The sequence below is a fragment of the Neolamprologus multifasciatus genome, chromosome 12 (assembly GCF_963576455.1).
Source record: "Neolamprologus multifasciatus chromosome 12, fNeoMul1.2, whole genome shotgun sequence".
Lineage (NCBI taxonomy): Eukaryota > Metazoa > Chordata > Actinopteri > Cichliformes > Cichlidae > Neolamprologus > Neolamprologus multifasciatus.
The window spans coordinates 3,592,984-3,612,440 of NC_140450.1; the positions used below are offsets into that span (position 1 = coordinate 3,592,984).

The 19,457-nt window shown below is 42.7% G+C and overlaps 1 protein-coding gene and 1 long non-coding RNA gene across 2 annotated transcripts in view; one reads left to right on the forward strand and one right to left on the reverse strand.

The window, feature by feature from the left end:
* Positions 1 to 19,457, reverse strand: part of LOC146506184 (uncharacterized) — a 351,963-nt gene that overhangs the window by 155,287 nt on the left and 177,219 nt on the right. The window lies entirely within an intron of this gene.
* The window catches only part of prkg2 (protein kinase cGMP-dependent 2), a 42,125-nt gene that overhangs the window by 8,078 nt on the left and 14,590 nt on the right, over positions 1 to 19,457 (forward strand). The window contains exons 3-8 of the mRNA XM_085180301.1: positions 2,857 to 3,023; positions 6,099 to 6,212; positions 8,356 to 8,461; positions 10,167 to 10,230; positions 15,223 to 15,300; positions 19,035 to 19,129. Coding sequence (XP_085036427.1) covers positions 2,857 to 3,023; positions 6,099 to 6,212; positions 8,356 to 8,461; positions 10,167 to 10,230; positions 15,223 to 15,300; positions 19,035 to 19,129 — 624 coding nt within the window. The remainder of the gene's footprint in view (positions 1 to 2,856; positions 3,024 to 6,098; positions 6,213 to 8,355; positions 8,462 to 10,166; positions 10,231 to 15,222; positions 15,301 to 19,034; positions 19,130 to 19,457) is intronic.

A 19,457-nucleotide genomic window follows, 5' to 3' on the forward strand; every position in this document is an offset into this window, starting at 1 on the left:
GAGAAAGTGGCCACTTTCATGAGTAAATCATATATGTTTTTACTATTTCTTTTCCATATGGGTAACAACACGCATGGAGAGGATGTCCAGTCAAAACAGACACAGCTTGGCACCAATTCATAGAAAAACAGCCACTCTAATACGTACAGTGGGGCAAAAAAGTATTTAGTCAGCCACCGATTGTGCAAGTTACCCCACTTAAAATGATGACAGAGGTCAGTAATTTGCACCAGAGGTACACTTCAACTGTGAAAAAAAAAAAAAATCTATGAATTCACATGGTAGGATTTGTAAAGAATTTATTCGTAAATCAGGGTGGAAAATAAGTATTTGGTCAATAACAAAAATACAACTCAATACTTTGTAACATAACCTTTGTTGGCAATAACAGAGGTCAAACGTTTACTATAGGTCTTTACCAGGTTTGCACACACAGTAGCTGGTATTTTGGCCCATTCCTCCATGCAGATCTTCTCAAGAGCAGTGATGTTTTGGGGCTGTCGCCGAGCAACACGGACTTTCAACTCCCGCCACAGATTTTCTATGGGGTTGAGGTCTGGAGACTGGCTAGGCCACTCCAGGACTTTCAAATGCTTCTTACGGAGCCACTCCTTTGTTGCCCGGGCGGTGTGTTTTGGATCATTGTCATGTTGGAAGACCCAGCCTCGTTTCATCTTCAAAGTTCTCACTGATGGAAGGAGGTTTTGGCTCAAAATCTCACGATACTTGGCCCCATTCATTCTGTCCTTAACACGGATCAGTCGTCCTGTCCCCTTGGCAGAAAAACAGCCCCATAGCATGATGTTTCCACCCCCATGCTTCACAGTAGGTATGGTGTTCTTGGGATGCAACTCAGTATTCTTCTTCCTCCAAACACGACGAGTTGAGTTTATACCAAAAAGTTCTACTTTGGTTTCATCTGACCACATGACATTCTCCCAATCCTCTGCTGTATCATCCATGTGCTCTCTGGCAAACTTCAGACGGGCCTGGACATGCACTGGCTTCAGCAGTGGAACACGTCTGGCACTGCGGGATTTGATTCCCTGCCGTTGTAGTGTGTTACTGATGGTGACCTTTGTTACTTTGGTCCCAGCTCTCTGCAGGTCATTCACCAGGTCCCCCCGTGTGGTTCTGGGATCTTTGCTCACCGTTCTCATGATCATTTTGACCCCACGGGATGAGATCTTGCGTGGAGCCCCAGATCGAGGGAGATTATCAGTGGTCTTGTATGTCTTCCATTTTCTGATGATTGCTCCCACAGTTGATTTTTTCACACCAAGCTGCTTGCCTATTGTAGATTCACTCTTCCCAGTCTGGTGCAGGTCTACAATTCTTTTCCTGATGTCCTTCGAAAGCTCTTTGGTCTTGGCCATGGCGGAGTTTGGAGTCTGACTGGTTGAGGCTGTGGACAGGTGTCTTTTATACAGATGATGAGGTCAAACAGGTGCCATTCATACAGGTAACGAGTGGGGGACAGAAAAGCTTCTTACAGAAGACGTTACAGGTCTGTGAGAGCCAGGGATTTTCCTTGTTTGAGGTGACCAAATACTTATTTTCCACCCTGATTTACGAATAAATTCTTTACAAATCCTACCATGTGAATTCATGGATTTTTTTTCACATTCTGTCTCTCACAGTTGAAGTGTACCTCTGGTGCAAATTACTGACCTCTGTCATCATTTTAAGTGGGGGAACTTGCACAATCGGTGGCTGACTAAATACTTTTTTGCCCCACTGTATATGAGTTTTTCATTAATATCATGTGCCTAAAAAATGAAAATAAATAAATCTTTATTATTTGTTATTTATTCTTAAACCTTTTCTATGTTTCATTTATGTTGTTTTTTCCCTTGGTTTGTGTTTGTTTATATGGACTTTTTGCATAACTGTCTGATGAAGAGTGGGTTTGCACCATGTGACCAGTCAGAAATGTGGACGGCATATTTTAAAAACAAAGATCAAACTATAAAATTAGAAAAAATTTATGAGATTAAGCTCATAATAAAGAATGACGGCAACGCAGATTTTAAAGAAATAATTCCAACCTGTGAGTGAATTTAACTTGTGTACAAATTTCATATAAGGCTGGGAAACAGTTTTAGGCGCTTGTCACTATGTTAAGAGTTATGAAAATGTAAAAGTGCAAAAAGAAAATAACAGAATTTCTGCTAATATTCTAATCATTTCTTTTTGATGTTAATCAGAATTATTTTCCAAAGAACTGAGGTTGGTTCTACAGCATAAGAAAGCACTGAAAACACCAACATCTTTGATGCTGGGGTGAGCGGTCCCTCTGAGGAAAACTACTCTCACAGTAGAATCTTTTTACAGCATTTAAATGTATATCAGACTCCAAATAACTGTCCATGAAAACAAAAGATCACATTGGTTAAATATATAAGAGGTGACTTTTATGGTTTTCAGTGTTTAAAGTATAATTTGTGGGATGAAACAGACACAGATGGAAAGGGGAGAAAGGAAAACGTGAAAACCAAGAAAGGAAGTCATCACTCCACTGATAAGTAAAAGTTTCTTCTTTCTGTCTTTGCTTTTCTCCTGTGCAGTATTTACTTAATTCAAAACAAAGTGCAGGAGTAAAAGCAGTTGAAAGATGACTATAGTTTGGTTCCACTACTTTCACTCCTGAATCTCTCGTCTCCTAAAAGAAGAACAAAAACACAAACGCAAACGTTTCCGAGTGATAAACAAAGCAGCAGGCCTGTAACTGCTCCTGTAATTATGTTCACCCTTTCATATCTTACAGGGAACACAGGCCGTGCTTTCTAATCTTCAAACAGCAACACTCGGTAAAGCTCGGTTCTCTAACTTCTCTCCTGTTGCTGTCTGTGACAGTGTAAAGAAGCTGCTGACAGATGCCCTCAACAAGAACCAATACCTGAAGAGGCTGGAGCTGCAGCAGATCAAAGACATGGTGGAGTGCATGTATGAGCACACTTACCAGCAGGGAGAGTACGTCATCAAGCAGGGAGAGCCTGGGAACCATCTGTTTGTCCTGGCAGGTACTTTCGCTTCCTGTCATCTTCTTAGTCCGGAGTTAAGTTTGAAAGGAAAAATAAACTTCCTTCAGTTTACTGTTGCACGCTTATTCTTGTGGCACTGACGTTTGTGTGAGATGTCATATGACACATGATGCCCAATGAGAAGCCAGAGCAACGTGTGAAGCCATGTGCTATGAGGAAGCAACAGTTTGCATCACCAGCTGGGCTGCATTCAAGTTTTTTGAGTAGTTTTTTTATTTTGTTGGTGGTTTGTTAGTCAAGTTTTGCACCAAGAGAAGCTCACTCACTGTATGCATGCTTTTCAAACACAACAGGGTGAATATACAAGACGCTGTGGTGAGGTAGCAAATAACTTTGGAGGTTGCCCGTTATCGCATCCTTTTCAGCATCATTTTCAGGTTTGAACGTGCCCTTGCTAGAAGGCCTGGCTTTTATAAGGCTTTTGGATTAAAGGACATTTCTTGTTTCTCACTTGATTAAATCCTTGATTCCTCGCCTCACAGCTTAGTCCCTCCCACCAGTGATGCAAGCGGAGGAGAGAGAGAGAAACAGGAGTCGAGGCTTTTTAAAGGGATGTCAATTAACTGTGTTGTGCGGCACAGCTGCACCATCTGTGCTTTGTTTTTGTTAAAGACTCAGATGTCATGAAAATGGATATATGGAGGGCTACTTTTGAAAGTTACAATGAGCCGCAATTTGACTTTTAATGTACAGATTTCACACATGCACAAACGATGAAGCGCAGAAAGTTTGATCAGCCAATTAGAAGCTACTTTAAGCTGCTCTTATTCACATGCAGGCGCCACAGTGGCCACACACACATGTGCTGGATGCCCTTCCAGACAGGGAAATGAAAGGCACCTGCACGAGGGACGTTGTGCATCCTCCTTGGGAAACACGCCACCATTTCTTCTGACATTTGTTTTGCTTTTGTTGGGGCTGATTCTGGGAATTTCTTTCCCAGTTATTTTGCTGCTCTTTGTCAGTGTTTTTCTAAGCTGAAATGCATTCACTTAGTGTTGATTACATGTGGTTTCTCTTAGGAACTGAAGAGAAACCAGTAAAAAGCTTTTTCACTTCTCCAAAGAATAACACAGAAATAAATGGATTTGCGGAACATTTAACACAAGTGCAGACAGCAGATCCCACTCGGGAGTCTTCTGCTTACATTTGTTCTCACTCGTGTTAATAAAGGAGAGAAATGTGTTTTCTCGTTGGGAACAGGCAGCGATTACAAAACTCAGAGGTCATGAATTTGGCCTCGGTGTAGTCGAGGTTGGTGAGATGTCCAAAGTGCAACAAGGCTTGGGTTTTATAAAACACCACCGGGTGAGTGTGTTGAAACAATAGGGTTAGGGTTAGGGGGGGTAGGGTTTGTATTTCTCGTACTTTCTTGAGTGAAGAATACGGAGGGATGCACTGATTTATCAGTTCATCGCTACAGGTCAAAATCTCGTTGGCTGTCGATGGCATAACGGCAAATATGATGTCAGTAAATGTGGCTAATTTTCATCAATTTAATTGCTCAAAGAAAAGACTTCATTTATTTTATGAAAATTTCTCTGTTTCCCTTTAAAAGAGGCGAGGAATGAAAATAAATAAATAAATAACTGCACCGGCTTCTGGTAAATTTTTCTCTAAATCATCAGCGTCAGCCACAAATTTGATCATCAGTGCAATCCCATTCTTTTAATATGTGATTATAGGACAGCCAGGAAGGGCATTTGTTGTTTTGCTCGTAGAAATGTTTCAAACAGTCCAGTCTGGCTACAAAATCGTAAACGAACCTGGTGCTTTGCTTTCAGACTGCGGCTTCATTGGAACTGAGCGGTGACTGCTGTGTGTGTCGTGTTATTCTGAGAAGACCATTTGTGGTCTATGTGAGATCTTTGCTTTCATTGGCTACAGCCAGTCTGAGAATGAGCCAATAACATCGAAGTAAAACAACAGCAGGGGTCTGATTGGTTGGACTGTTAGGCACAGATTGAAAGTAGATACAAATGTATACAAGTTTAAAAGTAACCGACATGTAACAGATTGATCATGTCGTGGCAGATGGCCGCTCCTTCCTGAGCCGAGTTCACTTCCTGTTAAAAGGGAGTTCTTCCTTCCCACGTTTGCCAAGTGCTTGCTCAGAGGAGGTCATGTAATTGTTGGGTTTTTTCAATATAACGCACCTCGAGGCAACTGCTGCTGAGATTTGTTGATATATAAATAAAACTGAAGTGAAGTGAATTAATTTAGCTGGTGTGATGTATTCATGGCAGAGAAAAAGTTCCTTTTGGAAGGACATTGAGTGAAATGCACTATAACCCACTATGTCTTTATTTTTAATACATTCACAGTTACCCACCCTCCCCTCATCTTTTCTTTCTTATTCATTTAGATGTATTCATGTATTTATAAATTCACTTTATATTTGGTTGTAACCAGGCAACTAAGTGTTTTTTTAAACAACCACCTGACCTCAGAGCAATGGTCTGTCCTCTGCCAGTAACTGACATTTGCTCGTCAGAGACAAAGTAAGTATTTCTTCTGCCGTCTGGTGTTAAAGTGACGTCTCACCCTGGGCAGGAAACCGCAGAGATTACAGAGTCCTTGTTTGTTGATCTGCTGAGCTCTGACGTTTCAGCACCTGAGCTAAATCGACACAGCGTTTGTTTTGTGCTGTGAAGAGTTACCAAAACGGCTCTGATGAATAATTATTCATCATCAGAGGTTTTAAATCCTCACGCAGACATCAGCAGCTGCTAATTATAATGACTAAAGAACTCTTCAATTTCTATTATAGTGGAGATGAGACAGAAGGGACATTTGTGGGGTTTCTGGTCTCATATGCAGATTTAGAAATTTAATGGAAATGTTGAGAATCAGCGTATTAAAGAGGCACGTCTGCCAGGTGAAATCCTGAAAAGCACACAAACCTAATGAAGCTTCACCCAGACGATGTTACCGTGACCTTAATGAATGAAGTGAAAAATTCACTCGGTTAGCTCCTGATATGTTCATCGTCTGTGTCTGAAATTTGGGGTTTAAAAATGTAACCTATTGATTGTCCTTGTTTCATATTTGCAGATGGGAAGCTGGATGTGTTTCAGCATAACAAACTGATCACATCGATAACGGTGTGGACTGCGTTTGGGGAGTTAGCCATTCTGTACAACTGCACGCGGACCGCATCAGTGCGAGGTAACGGCAAATCTGTTTTAGAGTCATACGGCTTTTTCCCACTAAAATCATTTTAATACAGACAACAACAAAAGAACAGGTGTGAACCCTCACAGTGACCTTGGAGGGCAGCATCACTGCAAATCAATACAAACTGCTTCTGGATGATCACCTTTACCTTCTGTCCTGATGGTTTCGTGCAGCTGATGATGCACTCGGTGTTACTGAGTGGTTCAGTCACCAGAAAAGTGATTCACACATCTTGTGACACTTTGAGTCACCAGATCTCAATCCAGCTGAACACCTGAAGATTTCGCACCAGCACAAAAAGATCAAACCAGGGAACTTCTGTGTTTTATTCATCCTTTCAGAGAGCCACAGACAAGAGAAGGATTAATGTCACTTAAGCTGCTGTTTCATGTTTTATGCTCTATTTTCTTCCTTTAATGTACGACCTGTCATAAAATTCATTGTCAACAAACAGGAGAAAAATCTAAGAAGAAGTATTTTCTGCACACCTGGATCTAATGTGGCCGTGCATCCATAATTCTGTTTGCTTGTTTTGAATTTGTACAGTAGAGAGTGAAACTACATCAGAGCTCGGTGTGTTTAGGACGCTTTTTTTAAGGTTGAAACACACTGAGTGCCCGAGGGTTTGAATCACCCGCGACCCACACAGCAGACAAAATCAAACACCAGTGTGTTCCAGTGTTCCAGTTTAAGAGTTTATCATCAGGCTGCACATACGGAGCAGAACTAGCAGAGCTCTGATAGTGGGACAGGAAAGAAGTAGGAAATCCGAAAGCCCATTGAAGACTGTCAATCCTATTCTGTGTTTAAGTTTAATACAACAATGGTCTCTGGCAGTTATTCGTCTGTGAAGAAGGTCTTGGGCATGACAGCCATGAATACGACCCCTTTACATTTGGCAGGAAAGTGAAAGGGACGTTTGATCCTCCACACTCCTCGTTAAATTCTTTAAAGAGTAGAAGTGAACCAACAACCTTGTTGCTGAGAGGCAGCAGTGCTAACCGCTGCAACACCACACTGCTCTAACATCTATAGTTACTGTCCAGATGCTGCAGACGTCTCATTGCTGACGAACAGGGAGACGCGACCCTGTGGGAAGCGTGTCTGTGTGTGGAGTGGACGTTGTATGGCTGTGTGATCTCAGTGACATTTAAAGAAAGCGTCAGGCACATGTATTAAAAGATTTGAATTTGAATTGTTAAAATATGTGCTGTGATGCAGACATTTAGCCTCACAGTTCATCTTAGAACCAAATTTAACCTGATTTTTTCAGCTCAGAATCTTACAGGTGACGTTTAAACTCTAATAACTGTCCCTTTTCTCGACGAGGGGTTCCTGTCCTTATTCCTGGACTTCTGCTGAGAGCACAGGCAGACAATAAATCATTATATGAGTGGAAGAAACAAAAAATAAATAATCGACATGTCGATGCATATCGCTTTGACGTTGCATTTGTGAAACTTCCAGAACGACGTCAATAACAAAAGAATCAGGAGTGACCTCCGTCTGAGTTTCAGGCTTAAAACGCTGAGCAGAAGAAGCTGGACGGGAAGCAAACACGCGTCAGCGCGGTCGTGTTGACAGAGGCTTTACATGACAGCCGCAGCTTTTCGTGCTGATTGGTTTTTGTCTTCTTGGCATTTGGAAAGTGCATACCATGTATGTGAGTGCTCTTTGTCTCAGTTTGTATATTTAACCAAGTAAATTGACTGCTGGTCCTTGGGGGAGGGGGGGCCAAGATGACCTCAATATTCAGGGTGCACTGGAAAACCCCTGACAGTTTGACAAGCCTCTCTGTGGGTTTTCCGTGATAACAGATGAAGCAGATAAAGAGCAGCTCTTTCTTTGCTACTGGTTCATGTCAAACCTTCACAGCTACTTCCTCCTTTCACCGACAGACGCCCGCCTCAGAGTTTCTGTTGATTTGACGTGACTCAGCATCAAGATAACGGACAGATTACAGTGTTTTTCTCACCTCCTTTGTCCATTTGGAAAAACAAAGCATTTTCATGTGTCTAATGACAAGGTGCTGTGAGTTTTCCAGCACGGCTGTTATCAGCACACGCTGCTTTTAAACCAGCTGTCAGTCAGCTGTCATGTAGTGGTACTGATGCATGTTGTGTTGCTTCTACAGCTGTGAACAAAGTGAGGACGTGGGTTTTGGATCGGGAAGTTTTCCAGAACATTATGAGGAGGACGGCGGAGACACGACACGAACAGTATCGCAACTTCCTCCGAAGGTTAGCTTCAAGTCCGCTAAGACTGTCCAACAAAAACTCCCGAGACCAATAAAATGATCAAATGAGACATTTAACAGACATGAATACAAGATGTGCGGTGGTGTTGGTGCGGTCAGAGCAATAGCAAGAGCAGCTTCACTTCACTCCTCATGAATAGGTGCTTCACCCCGTGGTGTCACATTTTACATCTTTTTCACAACTTTTTTCCAGCGTGCAGGAACAAAGCCGTCTATTTCAACCCCAAACAGGACCGTTTTCCACACCTAACCAAATATTTTTAGCGCCAAACTATGTCCAAACTGGGACCTATTTTGCTCGTTCCCAGCTCAGTGTTTTTATTCTTGGAGTCTACTAGAATAGCTGTGCATGATTCACAGTTCAAAATAATCCTTTTATGTAATACTGGTGCTTGATGCAGCCCTTTAGATCAACAACAACAAACTGTTTCTGCTTCCTTCTCATCTTTCTTTAGGAAGCTTAGCTTTATTATCTTGGCTTTCTTCTGATTGGCTGCCCCTCCCAAAATAAAGACTTTAACAGTAGGAGGGTGGGGTGTGTACCTGACGTGACCACATTAAGTAAAACACCTCTCGCCGAGGGCCAAAACTATAAGAAACATCCTGTAATTTGTGCCACCGCCACCCATCTTGCCTCCTTGTGCAGACATTGTCTCTCTTTGCCTTTGGGGTCCAGTGTTGTCAAGACAACACCAAAGACTAGGGATGCACCGATACCACTTTTTTGGAAACGAGTACGAGTACGAGTACTTGCATTTCAGTACTCGCTGATACCGATACAGAGTACTTAATAAAAACATGATTTAAATTTGCAGGTAACAGCTTTAGTCCTATAATTTAATAAGAACATTTATTTAAAATGAAAAGCATGCCTGGGGGCGGGCACTCGGCGCCTGGGGGCGGCACTCGGCGCCTGTGATTAACCCCTTACATGCCACTCAAACATAGACAGGTCTCAGATCGTGGTATCGGTCCTCGGTATCGGGGGACTTTTAACGAGTACGAGTACTTTAGAAAATGTGGTATCGAGGCCGATACCCGATACCGGTATCGGTATCACCCGATACGGTATCACTGGTATCACCCGATATGGTATCACTGGTATCACCCGATACCGGTATCGGTGCATCCCTACCGATACCCGATACCGGTATCGGTGCATCCCTACCGTCTTTGGTAGGGATGCATCGGGTATCGGTGCATCCCTACCGTCTTTGGTAGGGATGCACCGACCAAAGACGATATCGGGTGATACCGGTATCACCGGTATCACCCGATATCGTCTTTGGACAATATCGGGTGATACCGGTGATACCGGTATCACCCGATATCGTCTTTGGTAGGGATGCACCGATACCCGATACCGGTATCGGTATCACCCAATACCGGTATCGGTGCATCCCTACCAAAGACGGTTTGTGGGTCAGTGAGCTAAATGAGACTTTAGTTTGTGGGTAAGACAGGAAGGTTTGCTTCAGGTCATGATAAAATGTTTGCAAGTGTATTTTATCATCAAAACCGGGTCACAGGATCTAAGTCGATACCACGAGACATTAAATAATGATTGATTTGTTGCACTGTCTGAAACTCTGGTGTCTTGTGACACAGGAAACCAGGTTCTGCATAATAACATGTAGTGATTTGTTTTAACAATGTAATGCCTGTTTTTTCTTTTTCTTTTGCGTCAGTGTTTCACTTTTGGCTAATCTGCCAGACGACAAGCTAAGCAAAATAGTGGACTGCCTGGAGGTGGTAAGTTATTCTGTCAAATTATCTTTATTTCTCCTGACTTTTCATTGTATTGCCTCAGTATTGCACAACCTTCTGGCAGCTCGTGGGAGCCCCAGCTTTGCAGATAGCTGCTGTCAAAATATCATTACCATTTGGCCATATACCATTACTGCATGTCAGCATATTCGGTCTGCCGCCAGTTGCAAGACCTCGCAAATTACCTTGTTGATGAACAGAGCCGATATTATTGCTGTCATCGCTGGGTGCTGTATATTGTTACCATAATTATTTGACTAAGGCCCCAGAAACTGTTTATTCAAACGGGGGACGAGTGATTTCTTAAAGATGTGCGAGTGACAGGCTTTTGGTGTGAGACCATGCAAGTGTGTATAACTGTGGAAGCCGAAGCGTGCAGGAGACCCGTGCATAGTCCGTTTTTTCTCCGTAAGCATTGCATTTCCGCAACGCTTTCTCAGCTTCTTTTCACAATGGAAACTTCAAGGACGATCTTTGCAGTCGTCGCTCGTCCTGCTACGAGAATCTCCTTATTCAGTCATTTCTAATAGATCTGATTCTGTTGGCTCTCAGGGGGGCAGCTGTAACCTAATAGCGGTGCAGATGTTCAGTGAGAATCCGCCAGATAGTATTGAAGCGTCTTGTCAAACAGTGGGGGAATGGAATTTGGTGTGTTTCACATGTGAGTGTGTGAAGGGAGTAGTTGTTTTTAGGTCTCTCTGATGATTTTCAGTATGATCAGCTGGTTGGAATTTGAACTGGAAAGATTCAGTGACCAAAAAAAAAGTGGGTCTGTTGAAAGTAAAAACATAAAACAGCAACAAAAAGAATGTATCCTTTCATTCACTTGTGCGCCTGGCATGCAACATCTTGTCATGTCATCACGTAGATTGACAAGCCAACACTGAAAGTTGCAGCCTGGAGTCGGAGCCTGAATGCTGAAGCCCAGCTCGGCTAACAAGCTCAGATTCAGATGCTTAAAATTTAAGCCCCAGCGTGAGCTGAAGGGACAAACTAACCAGATCCCACAGCAGGTGGCCCGACACTCAGCTCACCAAGGATGCAGAGCAGATGAAAACACACTCGAAAAAAATCATGAAAAGGATTTCCAAGTGATTAAAGTGCTTTCATTTTAGCATTACACAATTCTGTTATTTCAACTTAATGTAGCTGAGTTGGACCAGCTTAATTAATCAATGATGATTCAATTTATTTACTGCAGTTGAGTCCAAGTTAATTTAATTAAGTTGATTCGACCCATGTACTTAATGCTAATAGAAAGCCATTTATTATTGTGGAAATCCATGATTGTTCTAAGTTCATTTAAAGAGTTATTCTTTGGAGTGTTAACATGAAACTTGAATGGATTTATAACAGCTTTGGTATATCTGTCCCTCCATCCATCCATTCTCTTTCAGTGTTGCCAACTTAGCGACTTTGTCTCTATATTTAGCGAGTTTTCAGAGCCCCTTAGCGACTCTTTTTCTAAAAAGCGACTAGCGACAAATCTGGCGACTTTTTCTGGTGTCACTGGAGACTTATTTATGACGACTTTTTGACGTGAAAGCGGGTATCGCTTTTACTCTCAACAAGCAGCGGTGCTGCTGTGGGCACCTCACCCGTGCCAAAGCGCTCACGGGCGGAGGATAGTCCTCCCCAGCTGCTATCAGGGCAGGAGATGTTCACCCATGCTTCCAAACTGCAAATGAATCGCTTATGAGCAAAGCCGCTGCTCCGCACTGACTGTAACGCAGTCAGTTCTTCTTTTACTGTTATGCTGTTTTGTGGATCACAAGGTTTAAAACTACTTATAAACACACACACACAAAGTAACTCCACCAGAGCGCCAATCTCGGGTCACTTTTGCCGGTCCAGGCCCGGATAAAGGAGCAGGGTTGGAATTGTAACATTAAAAAACAATAATTGCTAAAAGAAATTTAATTTGTAGTTCTAAATAAATTCTAAATTCGTTTTTTACTCACGCTATGTCTCTTCCACGATGTTATTTCTCTCTCCAACAATGTAGTTTACAATTACATTAGCATGACCAATTATGCAAATTAGGCAAAGACGTCATTTAGCGACTTCTAGCGACTTTTAGGACAACCAATAGCGATTTTCCTTACTGAGGAGTTGGCAACACTGTTCTCTTTCGCTTATTGTTATCAGGGTTGCCAGTGTATCGCAGGGCTAACACACAGAGACAGACAACATTTGCACTCAATTCACATCTCTGGGCAATTTAGAATCACCAGTTATTCTAACCCCACTAACTGCATGTCTTTGGAGTGGGGCGTACCCAGAGAGAGCCCATGGTCCCATGGCCAGTTGGTGGATTCTTGCTGTTAGCACTGGTGAAACGCCACTGCCGAGCTGTCACGCCACACAGTAAATAAAAGTAGCAAAGCTATGATTACAAGGCTTGATGCAAAAAGTTTTTGTCCTTGACAGGTTAAACCACAAACACGTGATGTGCGTTTGCTTTTCTGCCTCTTATAACTCCAGTGACTTTCCTGTGGTTTGAAATCTTGCGTGATCTTGTGATATCGCAGGTCCAGACAGTTAACCGCTCTTGATTGCATCACTTCATCTCGACAAGAGTAAATTTAACAAGTGTCAAGTTGTTGAATTTTGCAGATCATGTATGATTTAATTATGTTCACCATGGAAACATAAAATCATTTTGGTTATGCTTGGAGTGCAGGGGGTAGGCCGCCATCTATAGCTCTGATTGCAGTCTGGAATGGTGGAGAGGCAGCAAAATCCTCATTTATTATTTAACTTGAGTATATATGGTGTTATTTAATAACTTATCTCAAAAGGCATGGGTGCCCCTTCTTTCATGGCCCACAAATACAGTGTCAGTCTGTGGGAAAGACCAAAAAAATCTCCTTCCGTCACTGTCGTGACCACTTTATAAATCATGCACGAGTGTGCATATCATCACTGTTTCAACAGTTCTTTGAAATCAGCACGATGCGTTCAGGGGGCTGCACTGGGAAGCCTGTCCACGTGGGGGCTGCTAAAGACTAGAGTGATCCCCGCCACAGTGCATCTGCAACTTCAAGCATGGAGAGACATGCAGTTTGAGTGTTTGCTCTTCCTCATCGACTGACTGGAAACTTAACTCAAACACAGCTGAGCACAAGTGGCTGTCTGCCACTGACCAAACCAGAAGTTAGTGTGAAGTTGGACAGAAGGAGATTTAATTGTTGGAGGTTAGAGGACTTTTCATAAAGAGGCGTGCGTTTAAATTTGACAAGCTTAGTTGTCTGGTATAACAAACCTAAGACACAGGTCGAACGCCGTCGCTCATCTGCACCTCCACAGCTTCATCCAGACAGTCTTTATAAACAAAGCCCTGGCATGTTGTCTCCGCTGTCACTGACGGGTGTTAAACTAGGCTCTCCTGAAGCGTAAACGGGGCGTAAACAGTCTCGGACGCTCAAGGAAAATGCCACTTGTGTCAAGAGTTTTGACAGTAAACACCCGGGAATGTTTACGCGTGGTTGCTCTGATTTGTTTGCTCACTTCTGGTCCTCTATAGTCAAACGGATTATAGCCGCGGACGGTTGTCTCAGCTGCAGGAACTTGGCCTCTGTCCCGGGCAACATTTCATCCCGGTCACCTTCATTCATCGCGCTTCCCTTTCTTCACCTAAAAGCTTTAAAATGGAAGGAGATCTGCCCGCTCGCTGATTCAGCGGTCTGGTTTTAATGCTGCGGTTGGGATGCTGGGAGATGTTGGCTTCGGAGAAACGGCGACTGACAGGAGGAAGCGGAGGAATCTGTTTCTGGAAGAGAGCTGGCAGAACGTGCTGTACCTCGGTGTTTGACTCGAGAATTTCAGAGTGTCGCTCGGTTTTATGACGCTCTTAAAGTTCAACTCTGAAACAAGTCGAGCGTGAAGTCGCTGATGACTGAACTGCATAACAGCTTTTATTATATGATGTTTCTGATTGGCTGACTAATTTTCTTTTCACCTGTGAGTAATGTTTGTAGTATTATGACAACACACTGATGCAGGACACGATCTGCACTACAGAGCGAGCAACAATGTATCACAATAGAACTCTAAGCAGGCTCTGTGTGTCCACCAGTGCAGATGATTTCCATCTGTGGATGCCAAGTGGCAAAACAAATGTCCGTGTGGGACTTGTGAGTCTACATTAGTCATCTGACACTACCCATCGATCATCTCACGATCCATCACGGGCCAATATTGCTTCACCAATTCCAAATCTTGTTAATTAACTGGCGACGTGGTAGAAACGCGGTATTAGATCACAGAGAGCGCAGGTGTGCGTCCACCTGTCGGCCACCGAGTTTAGAGGGCCTGTTTTGTAAATTCAGTTATTATAACAAATGATTAGTCAGTGACTGATTTGTATTTGTATCAGTTTATTATCTTAAAGCTCCATCCACATATAGATCTATTCACATCATATAATATAATAATTATATACACGTCATATTATATCTAAATGATCACTTTAAACCAGTTTAATTCAAAATGTTTCTGTGTAATCATAAACCTCAGTGCTATTTTTAAATCTGTGGCATTTTGAAAAGTTAATTTAAACCCTCTCTGCGGAAAATTGCGATCGGCAAATATATATAATTTTTATTATTTGGAAAGGGATCAAATGGACATATTCGTACCTCATTTCAAGCATTCATGTGAGGTTCATTTAAAACGTGTCAAACACAAATTGGCTGTCAAATTCATCCTAACTCAAGCCCCCATTAACAGACATTAAAAACATCATAATTAATATTTTTCTATTGACTTAATTTTAATTTTCCCCATGAGCCCTGAAAATCCCTGCTGAACAGCAGGCTGAGAGGCTCTGAGTGACGGAGCGTCGCTGACAGCTGCTCTCAGCCCGCAGGGCCCGGCTACCAGGAATCAGACCGGCTGCTCCAGTGATTAAATCAATGCAGCGTCTCAGTTCTGACGGTTGTCCTCCCCCGATCTCACACCCTTCCTTCCCTTTAGGAATACTATGACAAAGGCGAGTACGTCATCCGAGAGGGAGAGGAGGGCAGCACCTTCTACATCATCGCACAAGGAAAGGTAACGTGTCTGTCGTTTGTTGAACAAGCTGCACGAACACAAAGCCACATGATTCAAAGAGTAACTCTTTTAATTTAGGGTTATGCTAAACCTAAACTTGCTTCTGACACCGATGCACTATATATTAAGAAAAGATTTAGCCTTGAAGTGAAGCCAGTTCAGAAGTGCTTTAAACCTGCATTCTTTCTACTGGCCAGCAGGGGGAGATTCTTTGGGGGTGTCTAAGGCTACGTTCACACTGCAGGTCTTGATGCTCAATTCCGATTTTTTGATCAAATCCGATTTTTTTGTCTGCTCGTTCACACTACAAATAAAATGCGACAGCAAACGCGCTCTAGTGTGAACGCTCAAAGCGGCCAAAAGAAGACGTCACACACAACGCGCTCTGTTTAGACCCAGAGCAACAGTATTGTTTGACTGATGGCCCTTAATATAAAGACTTCAGACTTTACGTTTCCCAATTTTTGCTTTAAGTTATTTTATTATTTACATAATAATGTAAATAACCTAATAATGATCCTTATTGCTGTTTTAGAGGAGCGCTGCTTCAAAGGATAGTTGCAGATTTCTGTCAGAATCTGCAGATTATACAGTACAAATAAAATGTTCACGTTTCTCCAACGTTGTCTTCCCAACAGTTTCACCGGATGGCCAGGAAGCGTTCGGGATGTCTTATCGGGCACTTCTCCAGCGCTGATAATTGGTGTCTGTGACCCAGATCGGATTTGAAAATATCGGATTTGTGCCGTTCACACTGTCACACCATGATCGGATATGGGTCGCATAGGGTCAAAAAAATCGGATTTGATGCACTTTCGCCTGCAGTGTGAACGTAGCCTTTTTGACAGCGATCGTGGCTCAAGAGTTGGGTGTTCGTCTGGTAATCGGAAGGTTGCCGGTTCGAGCCCCGGCTCGGACAGTCTTGGTCGTTGTGTCCTTGGGCAAGACACTTCACCTACCGCCTACTGGTGTTGGTCAGAGGGGCCGATGGCGCGATATGGCAGCCTCGCCTCTGTCAGTCTGCCCCAGGGCAGCTGTGGCTACAACTGTAGCTGCCTCCACCAGTATGTGAATGTGAGAGTGAATGAATAGTGGAATTGTAAAGCGCTTTGAGGGCCTCGAAAAGCGCTATATAAATGCAATCCATTATTATTATTATTATTAGAAGTATTTGAGAAAACGATCCAACTTCTCACTTGATTCACGACCTTAGTAAACATTTCCTTGTTGAGTCAAAGGAGCTTGCAAAAAAGCTTCTGGACTTCTTTAAGTTACTTGAAGACGTTTCACCTCTCATCCGAGAAGCTTCTGAAGAAGCTGAACTGAAGAAGCTTCTCGGATAAGAGGTGAAACGTCTTCAAGTAACTTAAAGAAGTCCAGACGTTTTTTTGCAAGCTCCTTTGACTACGATGACCTGGATGACTGAGAACCTTCACAGACATTTCCTTGTTGAGTTCATGGTCTCAGTTACTAGTTGTAAGTCTTATTTATTACAGCCTGATCCTCCTTTTGCAAATTATGATTACAAATAGAGTCAAAGAGTCAATAAACAAATGTAGACTTTGGGGCTTGGCTAACCTGTCGTTCATAAGCTGTAAACTGGGATATGTTGACGCTAATAATAACCTGTCGTTCTCAAAAACAAACACGCCGTACATCCTCGCCCTCAGCAGTCGTTTCTGTGGATATTTGCTTCATAACTGAGCAGGATGCTGCTGTTGTCGCAGTTTTGGAATAAACTAATCACCAAAACCAAACTAGATCATTTTTATGAATAGCATCATTGCATTACTACTTTTACTTTAAGAATTATTAATCAAAAACAGTAAATGCTTCCTATGTTGCCAGGCAGTCTAACTTGTCATTCATAGTTTTTGCTATTATTCTTGTCAGTTATAAAAATATATAAGACATGAGCTGCACTGCAGAGATTTCTGAGACATTTTCTGCAACAATGGCACTCATTAGGGACACAAGCCATAATCCTGTCTTCCAACAATAGAATAAATCCTCAAGTGCTTTGGTGAGATAATACTACACGATGTCTCCATTGCACGGATCCGGATGCTGCTCCCGTATTTGCAGCGAAAGCTCTTATTACTCAGCCCGAGTGCCAAACAGCTGCTCGAGCACCGCTCGACTCTCAAAGCTTTGCAGGACGTTGCTTCAATCTGGTTTCCACAAATGAAAACAACACTGCATACAGCAGTGTTTTATAGTAAGTACATCTCCAACAAAAGAAAGAGGAGTATCTTGGTAATATACCTGCCTCATATCGCATTTAATGTTTAATCATTACCAGAGAAAATGTCCCAAAGACAAGATAAAACACACGCAGAATAAGTAACAGTCCAATATGTCGACCAGTATGTTGACCAAACTGTACGTGAGTCTGGGGAGTTGTAGGGCTATGACTCACCCGCCAGTCTGTCTGATAAGTCGGGAACCCGACACCAGAGCTGTCCACGGGGGACTCTCAAAATGCCATTATGAGCTGATCCGAGACTGCAGCTCTGCAGCGCTAAGCTAACCAAACCAAACCAAAGAGAGACACATGTTGTTTGGAAAGAAGGGGGCTAATACAGGAAATGCCCCCCCACCCCTCCTCTTTGTAACCCCCCCAAACGAGGGTAGAAATAACATCTGAGAGTGCCTGCCATCAGGAAAAACAGGGAAGTAAAGGTCAGTGGGGTCAAATGGGACACTTAGCTAAAGCACACTTTGACCATAATGGCTGTGATGTAATTGTGGCATTTTGTCGGCACCACGATGCCACCAGTGGGACGCTTGACCTCGGCCAGGGTGGGCCGCTGGTTTTCAGTGCTTCGCTAATTACTGAAAGGTTTGACAACTGTCAGGCTGCAGGCTGCAGCTCGAGCAGGCAACAGTTTGAAGAGGAGAATCAGAGACATCTGATATGCAAATAATGCTTCTATTCAAACAACAAGTACTTCAACACCACCACATCACACTGGGCCACACTGGGATTAATAGTTAATGTAATCATTCATTATAATTCTTTCAGTTTGAGGGTCTGCTTTCACCAAACATCACTTCTGTGTAAAAATAAATAGAAGAAAAACCAGGCGATGGGTCACACAGTCGTCTAGGTGAGATGAGGGGAAATCCAAAACAATTTAGAAGAAAGCTACGTAGCTACCAGCTCCCCCCGGCCACCTCATCCAGCTCTGCCAAGGCCTTCTCGAGCTAGCAAAGAGATCTAAACTGTCCTGCAAACTGGACAAACTAGATTGAACCGAAGTAGCAGGAGAACCACAGTAAACAGTGAGAACAAGAACAGCGATACATCATCAGGTTCTCATCTGGAAGCTTCATTAAAGGCCATGGAGGCCTGACTGTGTGGATTTATGAAGAGAGCACTGCAGACTGTGTCTCCTACAGAAAAAATGTTGAGTTTCAGACTATTTTATTTTTTTTAACAAACCTAGAGGAGAGGAGAGAGGATTTTAAAAACGGGTCCACGTAGACGTCGCTTTAAAAATCATGCCTGATTATACAAAATGTTAATCAGTAACTGTTATCTACAACATTTCGGATTATTTACTATTAGAGAAGACTTTAAACTAACCTCAAACATTTGGAAGGTAGGTTATGTCTGTTGTTTCAGTTCTTTAGCATTTAGTGTTTTTATAGTGCTTTAAAATAAATGAGAGAAAATTAAAAGCGTCTGTAGGAGGTGAAGAGATGAACATCCATCAAACTGTCTTGTGCAGGTGAAAGTGACCCAGACCACCGAGGCCCACAAGCTGCCACAGATCATCAACACGCTGCAGAAGGGAGACTACTTTGGAGAAAAAGCACTTATAAGGTAAAATACAGCAACAGTCAGGTCATGTCAACAAAAGACTGAAATATTCAAACAGCGTCAGGGGATTGTTGTGGACTGGTTATATAGATGAATATTAAAGGTAAGGATTGGGAGGTAACACAACGCAGCACCTGCTTTAATACTGAGACCAATGCTAGGATAACATAGTGCAAAACAATTAATTAGTGAATACAGACAAAATCTGAAAAATGAACCAACCACAGCTTTGGAAATCATGTGGAGCGCTCTTCGCTGCATCATAAACAAACGAACCAGCTCACTCTCTCGGTGTTTTTAAGGGAAGGGTTTTGTTTTTGTTTTCTTTTAT